Source organism: Macadamia integrifolia, unplaced genomic scaffold, assembly GCF_013358625.1.
Source record: "Macadamia integrifolia cultivar HAES 741 unplaced genomic scaffold, SCU_Mint_v3 scaffold1496, whole genome shotgun sequence".
In the NCBI taxonomy this organism is placed as follows: Eukaryota; Viridiplantae; Streptophyta; class Magnoliopsida; order Proteales; family Proteaceae; genus Macadamia; species Macadamia integrifolia.
Genome location: NW_024868231.1, coordinates 120,312 through 134,524, shown reverse-complemented (window position 1 = coordinate 134,524; position 14,213 = coordinate 120,312). Strand labels below are relative to the sequence as shown.

At 38.1% G+C, this 14,213-nt stretch overlaps 1 protein-coding gene across 12 annotated transcripts in view; it reads right to left on the bottom strand.

Moving 5' to 3' along the window:
- Nucleotides 1–1,276: 1,276 nt before the first annotated feature.
- The window catches only part of LOC122063944 (L10-interacting MYB domain-containing protein-like), a 19,865-nt gene continuing 6,928 nt past the window's right edge, over nt 1,277–14,213 (bottom strand). For 2 of the 12 annotated variants that reach the window (XM_042627624.1, XM_042627622.1), the window contains 6 exons: nt 8,689–8,770; nt 7,856–7,920; nt 7,388–7,740; nt 6,790–7,290; nt 2,274–2,843; nt 1,277–2,186 (listed from right to left, as the gene is read on the bottom strand). In XM_042627624.1, the coding sequence (XP_042483558.1) occupies nt 1,650–2,186; nt 2,274–2,843; nt 6,790–7,290; nt 7,388–7,738 (1,959 nt within the window). In that variant the 5' untranslated portion in view covers nt 7,739–7,740; nt 7,856–7,920; nt 8,689–8,770 and the 3' untranslated portion in view covers nt 1,277–1,649. Of the gene's footprint in view, nt 2,187–2,273; nt 2,844–6,789; nt 7,291–7,387; nt 7,741–7,849; nt 7,921–8,688; nt 8,771–14,213 lie in introns of all 12 variants that reach the window. The other 10 variants (XM_042627626.1, XM_042627621.1, XM_042627631.1 and 7 more) reach the window with 7 other exon arrangements.

Here is a 14,213-nt window from a genome sequence, read left to right as displayed (position 1 = left end):
TGACATCACACGTTTGGATATCGATGAGATCACACGTTTGGGTACCAATAAAGAGGAGTACAGTGGTCATTTCTCATTGTTTGTATCTAGCACACGGGTTTTTGGAGATGAAATGCATTTCCCTATAATAAGGGGGAGGATTTCTTACAAAGACAGTTACACACCACACAAAAAAGATTAAAAAACAGGAATTTTTTCTCTTTCTTCTTTTCTGGTTTAGGAGGTTTTAGCTTTAATTTTGTTACTAAAGGAAATGGATAAGGAGGACCACAGGTCCAACAGTAAGGCACGAATATTTTAACCTAATAATCAAGCAGCCAAGAACGCCACTTGACCCAACAATATGGGTTAAAACTGTGTACTTCTTGCCCCTCTGGACCTCCCACAAGCCAAATACCCCTATACTAAAGGAAATGGATAATTTAATGACCCAGACAAATCACAGTAAGAAAAAAAGCAAAAACATGGATGAAAAACGTGTTTTAAATGGAATACTTTGTTATTCATGAGCTTCATATGTTATTAAAGCGGGTTGGTGCCACTTGCCATGTCCTTGAAATTAATTATTTTCCTTCTTAATTTTATTCCCTCGGTTTTAAATTTGCCATAGTTAAAGGTTGAAGTTGGTATACAGTAAAGCCTCAAATGTGGCTGGATCACATCCACATATTTCAGTCAGTGATGTATCAATTCATGGGACCATCAATTGGTCAACTCTTATAGGAGCAATTATTATCAGTCCCCCACTCAAAGTCCTTTAACCTAAATTTCTATTCTTTTTCTCTAGAAAACAAACTTACACGTCTCTTTCTCCCTTGATATTTTAAAATACACTCTCTGCTGTAACATGCCCAAACTGATTACTCTTTTCCCAAATAGATTAGTTCAATCATCATCTACTTGAATCAAACCAATTATTTGAGTGAAATAGAAATTAAAAAATAAAAAACAAAGAAGATGCACACAGGGTGGGAAGACGACTCACTGTTTCCTACTCCTGATTTGGTATGCAGTGGAAGTACTAGGAAGATTCCAGAAAAATCTTAACATACCACATCAGAAGTTAATAAAGAAAGTGTCGAGATATATTTAAGGCACTAAAGATTGAATGCTTACATACAAGCATGTTGATAACTTGGAGTTGATCAGATACTCAGATTCAGATTCAGATTCAGATTATGTTGAATGTGGTAATACGAGGACAACTACTCAAGGCTACATTTTTCTGAAATGTAAGATGTCCCTCCATGATTTTAGAAAAAATAAGATTGTAATCGATGGAATCGGTTGAGCAGATTCTAATTAATGCTTTTTTTTTTCTTCGGGAAACAGTCAAAGAATGCTCTTTGATACTCATTTTTCCATTCTTTTAGTCACTAAAATAACAGGAAATCAATGAAACTTACCTCTTGTAGCATGATTTACAAGTCTTTTGAGTCAAAAACTCCAAAAGAAATCACAGATCTTCGGAAATCTTTGGTTCTTCTCCACAACTGTAATTTCCAGGGTTCTGGCTGATATCCATATTAGAATCGATGAAAGCAGATCTCATGTCCAATTCCAGACTTTTAAACATTGGTCCCCACCACCGACCCACATTAACACATTGGCCACCAAACAATCCAATGCTGGAACCTTTGCATAGCATACTAGCTGCTACGACCATGTAATCGTTTTAACAACCATAGTCTTCTTAATCTGTCATCTAGTTTTAAGAACATCTTAGCCTTCTTCTCATCAACAGAGAGATATTCACAAGCTTCAATAATAAGATCATCGTCGAAACCTGGAATCTTCTGAACCACATCAAACAATTCATCCAAGTTCACCGTTTTGCTATGTTGTCCCAGTGCATCCGCTATCCTTCCAATATTTGTAGCCATAGCACTCATGGTTTCCAACATCATATTGTTGGCACGCTTCCTCTTTAGGGGCCTTTTGGAGCGTGAAGATGAAGCAGGTTGCGCTCTGGTCTGCTGGGATGACTCTTCCATGCCATCACCCACATCACCAGGGTTGATATCATTATACACTAATGTAAACTGATCCGCAGCCTCAACATGTTCCTCGCAGTAAACCCCATTTCTGGAATGACTTTCAGTTGACAGATCATTGCTAAAGATAATACATAATTCATCATAGTTCTCAATGACTTTCCCTCGGATAACCCTTGCATCTGGGTGTTCCTGTGGGTAACACGGGTATGTCAGCAAGTAAAATGTAATAATTGAGAGCATCTAATATAAAATAATAGATTTAACTAAGAATGCCACCTTGAGATATTCATTCCATAAAGAGTCATGTGCAACAACCATCTTTCGTTCATCATCCCACTGGAAACCGGTCTGAGAGAGCAGTTCCTTCAATACTCCATGCTGTTTCTTCCAAGTTTTAAGCCGATTTCTCACGTGGTCCTTGTTCAAGTTAAGAGAAAATCTTTCCTTCAGAGTTTTCACAGCAGTTACATATGCTGTATTGTTTAAACATTTATCTTTTTTGTTCCCCTTTTTCACTTGATCTACCAATATCTCAGTGAGGCAATGGTCCATTTCATTTGTCCAAACTATGTACTTCCCTTTCTCCTTCGGGTCATCACCCTCAGTGAGACAATGGTCCATTTCATTTGTCCAAACCATATACCTTCCTTTGTCCTTCGGGTCATCACCCCAAGCTTGACATGCACCAACAGACTCTACACCTTCATTCTCAGCAGGCAAGTAGCTATCAAGTCCCGCATCATTTCTGGAACAACTTTCAGCAAATTGATCATTGCCAAAGATGAGGCACAATTCATCATAGTTTTCAATGCACCTTGCCCGGAAAGCCTTGGCATCAGGATGTGTCTGTGAGAATCACAGTATAAGTTAGCAATTACAGGAAGTCTAATAAAGTGTATTAGAACCTACTATAGGAGTTGTTGATACACAAACCAGTGTTGTCAAAATGCCTAGGTCATCCCAGAGATTTCCCACAGAGCCCGTTAAGGCACCAGCCAGGTAGTAAACAGGCCAAAGTTTGGGCAGGGTTTTGCACTTCGTAGGCCATATTGTATTTCAAAAATGGGGGGAAAACCCAAAATATAAATTTACAGGTTGATTACTTGGCTAGCTTAGCCCATGACACTTACCTTGCTCTTTTGATTCCTTCATGCAAAGTTTTAACATGTTTGATAATTAATATGGTGGAAAACAAGTGCACAACATATGTTTTCTGAGCAATATAAGTTTTGGACCAACATAAAACTCATTAATACATGGCAAACAATAAAATCGGAATGTTAATGCATACTTTATGATACATATGCATCAGAGAAAATAACCCACTAAAGAGAAACTACAAAACAATATAATCAGAATGTGTAATGCATACTTTATGAGATATATGCGTCAGAACAAATAACACACTAAAGAGAACTATAAACATATTATGGTACCCTGCATATACTTCTACTCATCAAACAGGTTGACTATATATAACAGACCAGCAAGTATTTATGATCATTTGAATTGTCGCTTGGGCCTTCATATATTCTGATAAATCATCTGTAAGGGGGAAGCCTTTCTAGAGTTTGATGCAGATACAACATAGAATTGAGCTTATGTTAGTGGAAATAACCCTTGGGTTGGGTTACATATGTGTTGGGCCATTGATCCAATGGGTTTTCTATAATAGGACACTTCAATGGGCCTAAAATAAATACAAGTACGAAAACGAGAATAAATTTATTAGTTAGGCTAGTTAAGAGCATAGTTGTCAAGGCGCCACCTTGGCGTCCAGGAGGTTTGCCTGGGGCCTAGGCCACTGTCGCCTTATTGCAGTGCATGTCGACATATAAGTAAATGTTTTAATATTTGTTATTTCATTTACTTAAGATATTATTCATAAATAAGCACATACCCCTATTTAAATCCAATAAAAATAGTTTACCAATAAAATTCCAAAAGGATAAAAAGTCAACCCCCAATCCAAAAACAATAACTAGATTTTTGGATGTAAGGGCGATTTTGAACTTTCAAATGCCGAGGTTTTTCTCAATTCTAAAAATTTTATAAATCTTATCATGGTAAAATATTGTTAAAAATAAAAAGGGCGATAAAATAATCTTTTATTTTGATGTGCATAAAATTATTTCACTCATGAGATTTTAACAGCATTTGCGCATTTTTAAATAAATTTGACCGAAACATAACATTGTCATTACAACTCAGATTTAAGTAATCTTAGACTTGATGGAAAATTGGTTGTCATTTGTGTTATACATAATACAAAAAGTCTCATGTAAAAATAAAATCATTTGACCAGTCAAACTTATATAGAACAAGAGCATTTCTCTAAATGTTGATTTTTTATGACTTAATGTGGCTTAATATTGATTTTTTATGATACAACGTAATGTAGCATACTAAATAATGTTACAAAATAAGGAAAATAAAAAATAACACTTGGTCGCCTTAGGAGCCTTGTTTGCCTTAAGGCATAGGGACTTGTTGCCTAAGCGCTTAGGCAACCCTCCAATGCCTTGCTGCCATGACAACTACAGTTAAGAGTCATATTCCTTATTTTCAATTGATATTAAAGTGTTTTAATTGGATTGGATTAGGACTCTATGGATCCAGCCTTGTTTTAAGCTTCTTTCCACAAAAAATGGGGGTAAGGCTGCATACATATACCCCAACCCAGATCCTGCAGTGACAGAAGCCTCAAACACTGGCACACCCTATTTCATGTAAGGTTGTACAAGGCTTCAGACCTGGACACGAATTTGATGAATGGAGTTAGCTTTCAACCCTTTAATTCTGTGAGATTCGGAACACCTATATGCTGTGACATGCAGTGAAACCCTTAGTGAGATGCCAAGTTAATGATTTAGGTGGGATTCCTGAAGCACATACTATTATTTTCTTCTTCTATATTTCTCCTTCATCGAACAACAGGTCAGTACTCAATTTCTATTTTCTGTGCACCATCCTTTTGGCTTAATTCTCAATGCTTGATTGTTAATCTAAGTTGTCTTATTACTGTTTAATATTCTCCTAAGATTCTGAACTTTGTTTCGGCATAAAATCCAATTTTTTTTCTTGAATTCCTACTCCAAAAAGGATTCCGCTGAAACTTCAACATCTAACCATTGGATTACAGGTCCATATATACCAATCAGTTACTATTCTGAACAGCCCTATGGATCCAAAATTTCATCTTTGAATTGTTTTCCGGTTTTCCTGATTCAAGTTGGATTTTAAGTTCAAGTTCTATTTCTAGTTTTAATTTCAGATTTCTGGATATCAATACATCTGCTTTATCGTGTCAAATCCGATTCTTGGATTCCATTATCTAGATTCCCCATCGATGCTCAGATTGAGAATTCCTTCATGTAAGAATCTTCAAATCTTAAGAATCTGACCATTGGATTGGACCTGAATTTTAATATCATAATCTCCTACCTAGACAAAACACTTGAACTGACTTTGAGCTATATCCGCTGATCTTTGGTTATTACTATTTTCCTGCAGTCTGGTTTTTAAACTTGTCACTGCAATTCGAGTTTGTTTAGGTGTTCTGAACCCTAATGCCCAGGTGGACTCATCAGGGTTTCTTCTGCTGAATGACTTTGGTTTATTTATTTATTTATTTATTTATTATTATTATTATTTTTTTTTTTGGCACCTTGTATTTGGTCGTCTATGGTTTTGTGGCTGTTGCCCATAGCAAGAGGATCTATTCTTGCCCTGCATTAATAATTAAGACTTAGGAGCAAAGATTGCACCAGTAAGGAACAGCATGGTGCATTTTGGAGGTGTTAAAATAAGTCAGAAGTCAGAGAAAACTTGGGTTGAATAAGTCAGGATGAACAAGGGTACATAGATAGAGTAGAATGGCAGGACAGATTAGCATTGCAACCCGATGTCGCTGTCATAAGTTTTCAGTTGAATTGAGTTGAATATTCAAACAACAGAAGCACCTTGGTGCAAAATAGGCTAATCTTCAACTACATTATGACCAATAACAATGGAAATATCTGGCAACGAAACAAAGCATTCAAGCAAGTAAAGTGAGCAATCTGATGAGTGGCTATGTATGGTATCGAAGATAGCTATATAGAATCGAGAAAACCCTTGTATTGCTTATGTCTTAATCAGGTTACATGCTAAACTTTTGCTAATTGCTAATTGCTAATGACGGGTATCCAGGCCTTCGGCCTGACTAGTCCTGCAGGCCCATATTGACACCACAACCACATGGACCGGGTCATTCTGGGGTTGAATGAGAACCATTCAACTTTCACTGAAACCAGTGAAGAGCAACAAACACCCTCCATGTGGCCCCAAGGAGGTAAAGGAGTCAAACTCAGAACAACACGCTTCTTGAGGCGAAGGTCCCTTGCCAACTGGGCTACCCCCTTGGGGTTACATGAACTCTATATTCAACTCAGCCATATCCCAACTAAATGGGGTCAGCTACATGGATCCTATTTCTCCAATCAGCTCTATTCAAAGCCATACTTGCATATATTTAGCATCATCATATAGCGTTTCTTTTTTGTGCTATCATACACATGATTACACCACATGATTTTATTTCATATTATAACCAGTATAGTAAAATTTCTGAAGAATACAAGTGCTCAGTTCAAATAATGAACATACTAATTATAAGATGGAGCTTACCCATTCCAATACTATGTGAAGTGGGCATTCTTTACATGGTTATTATTTATGGAAAATCAAGTACTTATAGTCAATGGATGAATTTCACAGCTGAGACAGAAATTTGTTCCAACATGGTACATACCTTGACGTACTCATTCCATACAGAATCATTCGCGATGACCATCTTTTGTGTCTCATCCCACTCAAAGCCGCTCTGAGAAAGAAGTTCCTTCAGAACCCCATACCGTTTCTTCCAGGTTTTAAGCCGATTCCTTACATGGCCTAACATCAAGTCAATCCCAAATTTTTCATTTAAAGTAGCAGCCGCAGCTGCATACACTGCATTTTTCAGAACTTTGTCCTTTCCTTTACTCTCTCTCACTAAATCTACAAGAGTTTTTGTGAGGCAATGGTCCATTTCAATTGTCCACATCATGTTTTTACCCTTCTCTTTTAAGCTGCCATTGCAAATCTGAACCACATCAGCATTCTCTACATGCTCATCATCAATAGGAAAGTCCTCATCAACTTCAACTTTGGTCCTGTAAGAGCTCACAGTTGGCTGATAATCTCCCAATATCATACACCAGTCATTATAATTTTCTATGAAACTGGGCCGGGAAGCCTTGGAATCAGGATTTGCCTGTTAGGAATATAGGCTAATTTAGAAAGTAACTATAATCATTTTATATGGTTTTTATAACAAATGCTACAAAATATTGATCAATGATGTAATGTACCTTAATGTATTCATTCCATCCAGAATCATTTGCAACAAATATTTTTTGTCTCTCATCCCACTGGAACTCACTTTGAGAAAGGAGCTCCTTTAATACACCATATTGCTTCTTCCATGTTTTTAGACGATTTCTTATATGCTCTTTGTTCAAGTCAAGTGCAAATTTTTCATTTAAAACTGCAACGGCAGCTGCATATGCCGAGGATGACAGGCTTTTATCAATTTTATTTCCCTGTTTCACTTGCTGTACAAGAGCCTTTGTGAGGCAACGGTCCATTTCATTCGTCCACATCAAGTTTTTTGCTTTCTCTTTTGTGTTCGCATTCCGAATCTGAGATGAATTAGGATCCATTACTGAAAATCCACAGATAAGGAAGTTATCATGCTGTGTTTATCACAACAAAAAGGTCATAAACAGAATACTAAAAAGTCAATGTAACCCTAGGTCTCATTGGACTGTTACCTGTACCTTGGTCTATGGATCTTTAGTTAGCCTAAGCTGAACAGCTAAAAGAGTGCAGAAGAATCTTCTATCTGACAATTATGAAATTGAGATAGTAAGCGCACAGACTGCAAAAGTTTAAACAGAAATGGAATACAGTATGAATAAACTCACAAGACCTATGGCCTAGTCATATATGAAGGCAGCAGTTACAAATAATCTAGCTTACTAACAATCCTTGGTCTCACTGCCCCATGTCTGGCAAAATGTGTTTGCTAAACAATGACCAGCTAGGCCCAATTCTTTCTCGTATTTTCATTGCTAGCCCATATGTGCTTGGGTTCTATGCAGCCAACTCAACAGCATCTTCCATGGTTGTACCATTTATATTCTTTTTCTCCATCACTATAATCTCTTATTTAGCAAGCAAAAGATAGATTCTGTTTCATCCCACCCCACCCCCCAAAACCCAATTTAAAAAGAAAAAAAAACACACACACACACACAGTCAAATACCTGAGCAGATCTACTGCTGTAATCCAAAAAATAACGGTTTGAATTGGGGTTTTATTATTTTCTTTTTGAGATTTTGAAATTTTTCAAGAAAGTTATCTATCAGTAATATGTGCTCGTCATGTCAATGTATCAGGGAGTCCACAAGAAACCTTAAAGTAAATGAAATTACGAACAAAATTCTCCCTTTCTGTAGCCCTTAAGAACTCATTTCATTAATATAATGATGTTGTTACTAGGAAGTTTCAAAAGGAACAGACTCAACACTTAATCCAATATTGTAATCTTCTTCCAAAATGCAGATTATGTCCTATAGTATCTGGTCCTGAAGGGAAGGAGGGAACTACACAAAATTAAGGAACAGATATCAACTGCAGGCTTTGATGCTTCACTAGGTTCCCATCCATGAGTCTGATGAAGATAACTTTGCTGTTAAAAATAACAGGCAATATTATCAGGAATCCTATTATCAAAAAAACAATTAGCTTCATAAACCTGACACACACTAAAGAAAACTAGAAAGATAAATAGGTCAAGAAAAAGTATATCAAAGAAATAGCATCTTCTTTGAATAAACACCAAACAAACATCTTGAATATCTGCATACTCAATGAAGATAATTTTCCACAATAAAATTTTCAAGCTCAAATGTTCTCATATCATATTTGAAACCCAAGAAAGATTTAGGTCATTGTTCAATTTAGAAGTGTTCCATGGCTGTCAGATCAATTCCAAGCTCCAGTCTACTAGATATTACATTTTCTTTTTATTGAGAGCAACAACAACAAACACAGCCTTATCCCAACATAATAGGGTAGGCTACATGGATCCAAACAAAACAAAGTAGCTAAAAACTGAAATCCAAGCAGAAGAGGCGGATGAAGAGATGAGAAAAATGAAAAAGGCAAAAGAAAGATGAAGAATGCAAGATGAAAGTAAAGGAAAGAGGGCATTCCTGGCAAGCTAGGAGAATCTCAGCTAAATGGGGTCGGTTACGGGGATCCTTGCACTCCAATAGACTCTATCTAAGGTCATACTTGGTACAAGACCCAAACTATACATGTCATGTTACACCCGTACCCTAATCCAGTTAAATTTGAACTTTTTCTTATAGGTAATGCACCAAGGAGTGTCAGATCCACCAACTTTTGGCTTGCAGCATCACACTGCTTGGAGAGGAAGGATGACCTTGCATGCCTTTGCAGACCTTGCCGGGACACCTGGCAGAGTTTCAGATCTTCCAAGTCTTGATAGAAAGTGGCCCAAGCCTTTTCACTTAATGTTCAATGCATGATGGGCATGCCCCACATAGTGTACACAAATCCCAAGAGAACCCCCTTCCCAAAGAGCAAGGACACTTGAGAATTTCAGCAAAAAGGAGTACAGCAGGACCACAGGTTGATCACCTACCGGTGGCACCTGACCTGCTGGTGGGCCTATGTTGTCCAGTTTGAGTTAATGGCTGTAGGACCCGGCATATCACGGCCATACTTTCTGATATATTTCTCATGCATGGGACACCCCTCCTAGCATCTGATTAATTTCTTGAGGAGTCAAGATGGTGAGGTCTACATGGTCCAACACAATGATTATTGGGTTTGGACATTTGGGCAGACCAAGGCAAAAAGGCCTTAGTTGCCTTGGCCTATAAATAGGACATGAGCTTTTAAAGCTCATTTATTTCTCAAGACAAGAACATGAGAGGGAGAGGGAGAGAAAGAGAGGAAAAGGAGAAGGAGAAGGAGGAAGGGAAGCTTCGCACTTGGGTTTTCACCTCCCGCATTGCGTACCCAAGGTAGGTGATTCACCTCCACTCCCTCCCCACTTCATTTCCATACCTTTAGATGGTAAGTTTTGCTTTTTGGGTTGGGTTCGGGGCCTAAACCTAGCAATATGGCTTGGGGTTTGAATGAGCACACTCCCTTGTGCTTATAGAACCCCAAATGCGTCACCAACCCAATATTTGTGCTCAACCAGCTCAACATAGGAAGTTGGGTGAAACCCCATTTTTTTAGGGTTTCAACAGAGATTCGGCCAGATCTCCCGATTCCACCATAGGAAATGCAATCCAATATGTTCAAATAGAAGGTGGAGTGACCATCTACAAACTCTATGAACCAAAAATGATTTATCTAAGTAAATGGTTGAGTTTTGAGCCAAAATACAGTCTTCGGACTACAACTGGTTGATTACTTACCGGTTGGTCCTACCGGTGGGCTTTCAACAGATTTCTAAGGCTACTGGCCCATCTGCCGGTGAGACATGCCAGTGGGGGAAAGCCAGCCAGGACTTTGTTCAGAAAGGTGATTAACCTACTAGTAGATCATCTACCGATGGTGCATGACCTGCCAGTTAGACCTACCAGTGGCCTTGTTGAACTAGTATCAAGTCCAAAGCTGGGACCTTTTGGGGACCTTAGGACCCACTTGTATACATTTTTAACACTTCATACCTCTATATCCAAGCCAGCGAAAATCATTTCCGAGAGGCCTACAAGGTTCGATTCGGTTATTCGTACTTGGAAATTTTCTCACTAAGACAGTTAACAAGGTGAGTGGTGGTCTGACTTTCTTTCGGAATGTTTTAACTTTGGACTTGATGTATGCCATTGCAAACATGTGCTTTTATGATTTTATAATATTTATGTTATATGGAATTGTATAAATGGTAAATTATAGATTGATTGATTGTGTATGTGTGGGATCCGGTATGGCCGAGGGGAATTCCGGTGCCATGATCGCCACAATGAGAACTGCATCATGCATTGGGTGTGGATTTGATCTAGATATGGCTATGGATATGCGATGTGGCAGATGTGTGATTTCTGGTACCATGTACATCACTGTATGCCATAATCATACTTGGAAATGGAATGCAGTGTGGCAATCATGTGATTTTCAATATTGTATGGCCATACTAACTATATATATGCTAGATTAGGCTTGAACATGGCATGTAGTGTGGCCACTGTACAGTTTCCGAAACTGTGTGGCCATACTAATTGTATCAATCTGAAACGCATGTAGGATATTGTGGTTAAGTATAGTCATGGTTTTAAGTATCGATACGTATCGTACCGTATCGGCCGATACATATATGTATCATCCCTTACTGATACAATACGTGAAATTTTTAAAACCCTTTCGTATCGATATGTATCCTACGATACATACCAATATGCACCGATACATACTGATACTCTATGGAAAAAATAAAATCGACTGAAAGTACGCTTTGGCATGTTTCAGTACGTATCGGTGCGTATCAATATGTATCGACCAATACATACCGATACAAAACGATATATACCGATACAGTGCGCTACGGGCCAAGTTGGGTCATTTTTCAGAAAACACACGATTTTTTTAGGGGTTTTTGTTCCAAAGTTGCTGCCAGCCATACTTCTCTCTAACTAAAGTAGAAATCAAGGTTGAGAACAAGGATTTTACATTTATGGGACAATTACAAACCTTGAATTCTTAATGCAATCCCCTCAATTTAGTGTTTATGCATAATACATGTTATCAATAGCTTTTTTTAACAAATTTTTTATGCAAAACTGTATAAAAAAGTGTTTTCTATCCATTTATGTGTGTATCATAGCGTATCTCTAATATGATACAATACCCTCCGATACTTATCTTAATTTTGGCCGACCGATACGGTGGCCGATACCGATACTTTAATCCTTGGGTATAGTTACCCTATGGTACGACCCTTTCACACAGGTAGTGAAGTGTTGGATAATCCATTGTGGTAGGTCCACTGAACCTTTCTAGAATGCCACTCCCGCAGCATGATTTGATTGTTGTCGAAGGCAAGAACTAGCCCGGCGTGGCCAATATGCTCTTTTAGTGTCATGGCTGCCAGAAGGGGGTTAATAGGGATTTGTTGGGTGACTAAATGTCGCATTCCCGGACTGGCCGGCTCCTAGTCATGACTAGGGTTTGTATCACTAGATGACCGATGTGCGAGTTCCGAGACCAGGGATACTACCTAATATGTTGTAGTAGCATGCACCAGAATTAATTGTATGCTAGGTAGTCAAAATAAAACGGATTGCATCATTCTCGCATCATGGCTTATTTGTGTCTACTTGCATGAACCCCATCTCTTACTAAGCTAGTTAGAACTCACACCAAGTGCATGTTTCTTTTTAGATGATGATGCAAGTATTGTGGTGCCTATAAGCAGTGATACTTCTTCCTCTATGACAGAATACAGTGGTGACTGGTGGACACCAGAGGCCAAGGAGCACAGGACAGATTGTGTCAGTGATTGTTGTGCCTACACGACACGTTGACCTGAGAATGACATCAAAGGGAAGCAATTGGAGTATGATGAACCTTTATTGCAAAAGCGGTGCAGAACCCAAGGGGTGATTCATTTCTATCATTCAATCTTTCAGAAGGGGAGTTTACAAATCCATCAATAATCCTAGATGCCACCAGATAGAAACTTGAGGGTGGGGATGGAATGTGGTGAATTGTCCGTGCAAGTGGTTGCTAGATTCACTAACTACCGTCCACAAATTAGAGCGACTTAGGATGAACATTAAAATAAAATGGCGGGCCTTTGTTTCCAAGTGGAAACAATTCCAAAATACAAACTTAGCAAGAAGGCACACAACTTTAAATTAGGCTATCTAAAAGCAATGATTGACACCACCTTCCATGACCAATTATAATGACACATTGTAATGTTGTTTATGGGTAGTTACCTCATGCAGTTCAAGGAAGAAGTTATGTTCATGCCATAGTTTTTAAGGCGCTGGTAAGGCGACGCCTTACCACCTAGGCGATGATGCGGTCCTTTGGTAGTAAGGCAGTCCGCCGACTCACGAGAACTGTGAAAGGCGACCGCCTTATAGCGCCTTATGTACTCGCTATTTTAAAAATAAAATTTAAAATTGTTTTGCTGAAGATTCCAAATTACATTTTCTCATTGGCAAGTGTATAAGTTTTGATGCACATGTGATGCATTGGATTGAATTTTTTTTTTTTTAAAACACATTATCACATCCGTAGGACCGACAACTGAATGCTTCTTGTCATATATTTTTTTTATTCACGTATATCTTCAATCTATCATAATTAATGGAAACATTTGAAAATAGGTTACTGTGAATTAGAACTTTATAACACCATACGTCGGAATATGCTATCGCGCAATGCAAGAGTTGACACACCTTACCTTATCCGGACCAGATCATCGGTTACTATTTTTTTTTTTTAAACAAATTTTAAAATTGCTTGATGAAGATTCCAAATTACATATTCTAATTAGGAGGTGTATAAGGTCTGATGCACATGTGATGCATTGGATCATTTTTTTAACAAATTTTAAAATTGCTTGATGAAGATTCCAAAATACATATTCTAATTGGGAAGTGTATAAGGTCTGATGCATATGTGATGCATTGGATCAATTTTTTTTTTAAATAAATTTTAAAATTGCTTGATGAAGATTCTAAATTACATATTCTCATTGGGAGGTGTATAAAGTCTGATGCACATGTGATGCATTGGATCAAAAATCATATAAAAAATAAAAACCCTTACCATAAAAAAAAAATTAAATTAAAAAAAAAAATCGTGCCTCTCATTCTCTCTCAGTCTGCTACTTTGCCTCCAAAACGCAAACCCCCAAGCCCCAACGTCCGACGATCATTTCTCCGGTGACTTCTCCTTCTCCTCCAACAGCCTTCGGCGACATCCGGCAATCTCTGGCGATCTCCGCGACAGCCGCCTCCTTCGATTCTTCTCCGGCGGCTTCTCCTTCTCCTTCTCCTTCGACAGCCTTCGGCAACCTCCGGCTTCTCCTTCTCCTTCGATTCTTCTCCAGGTATGTTTTAGTTTGTATTTTAAATTTC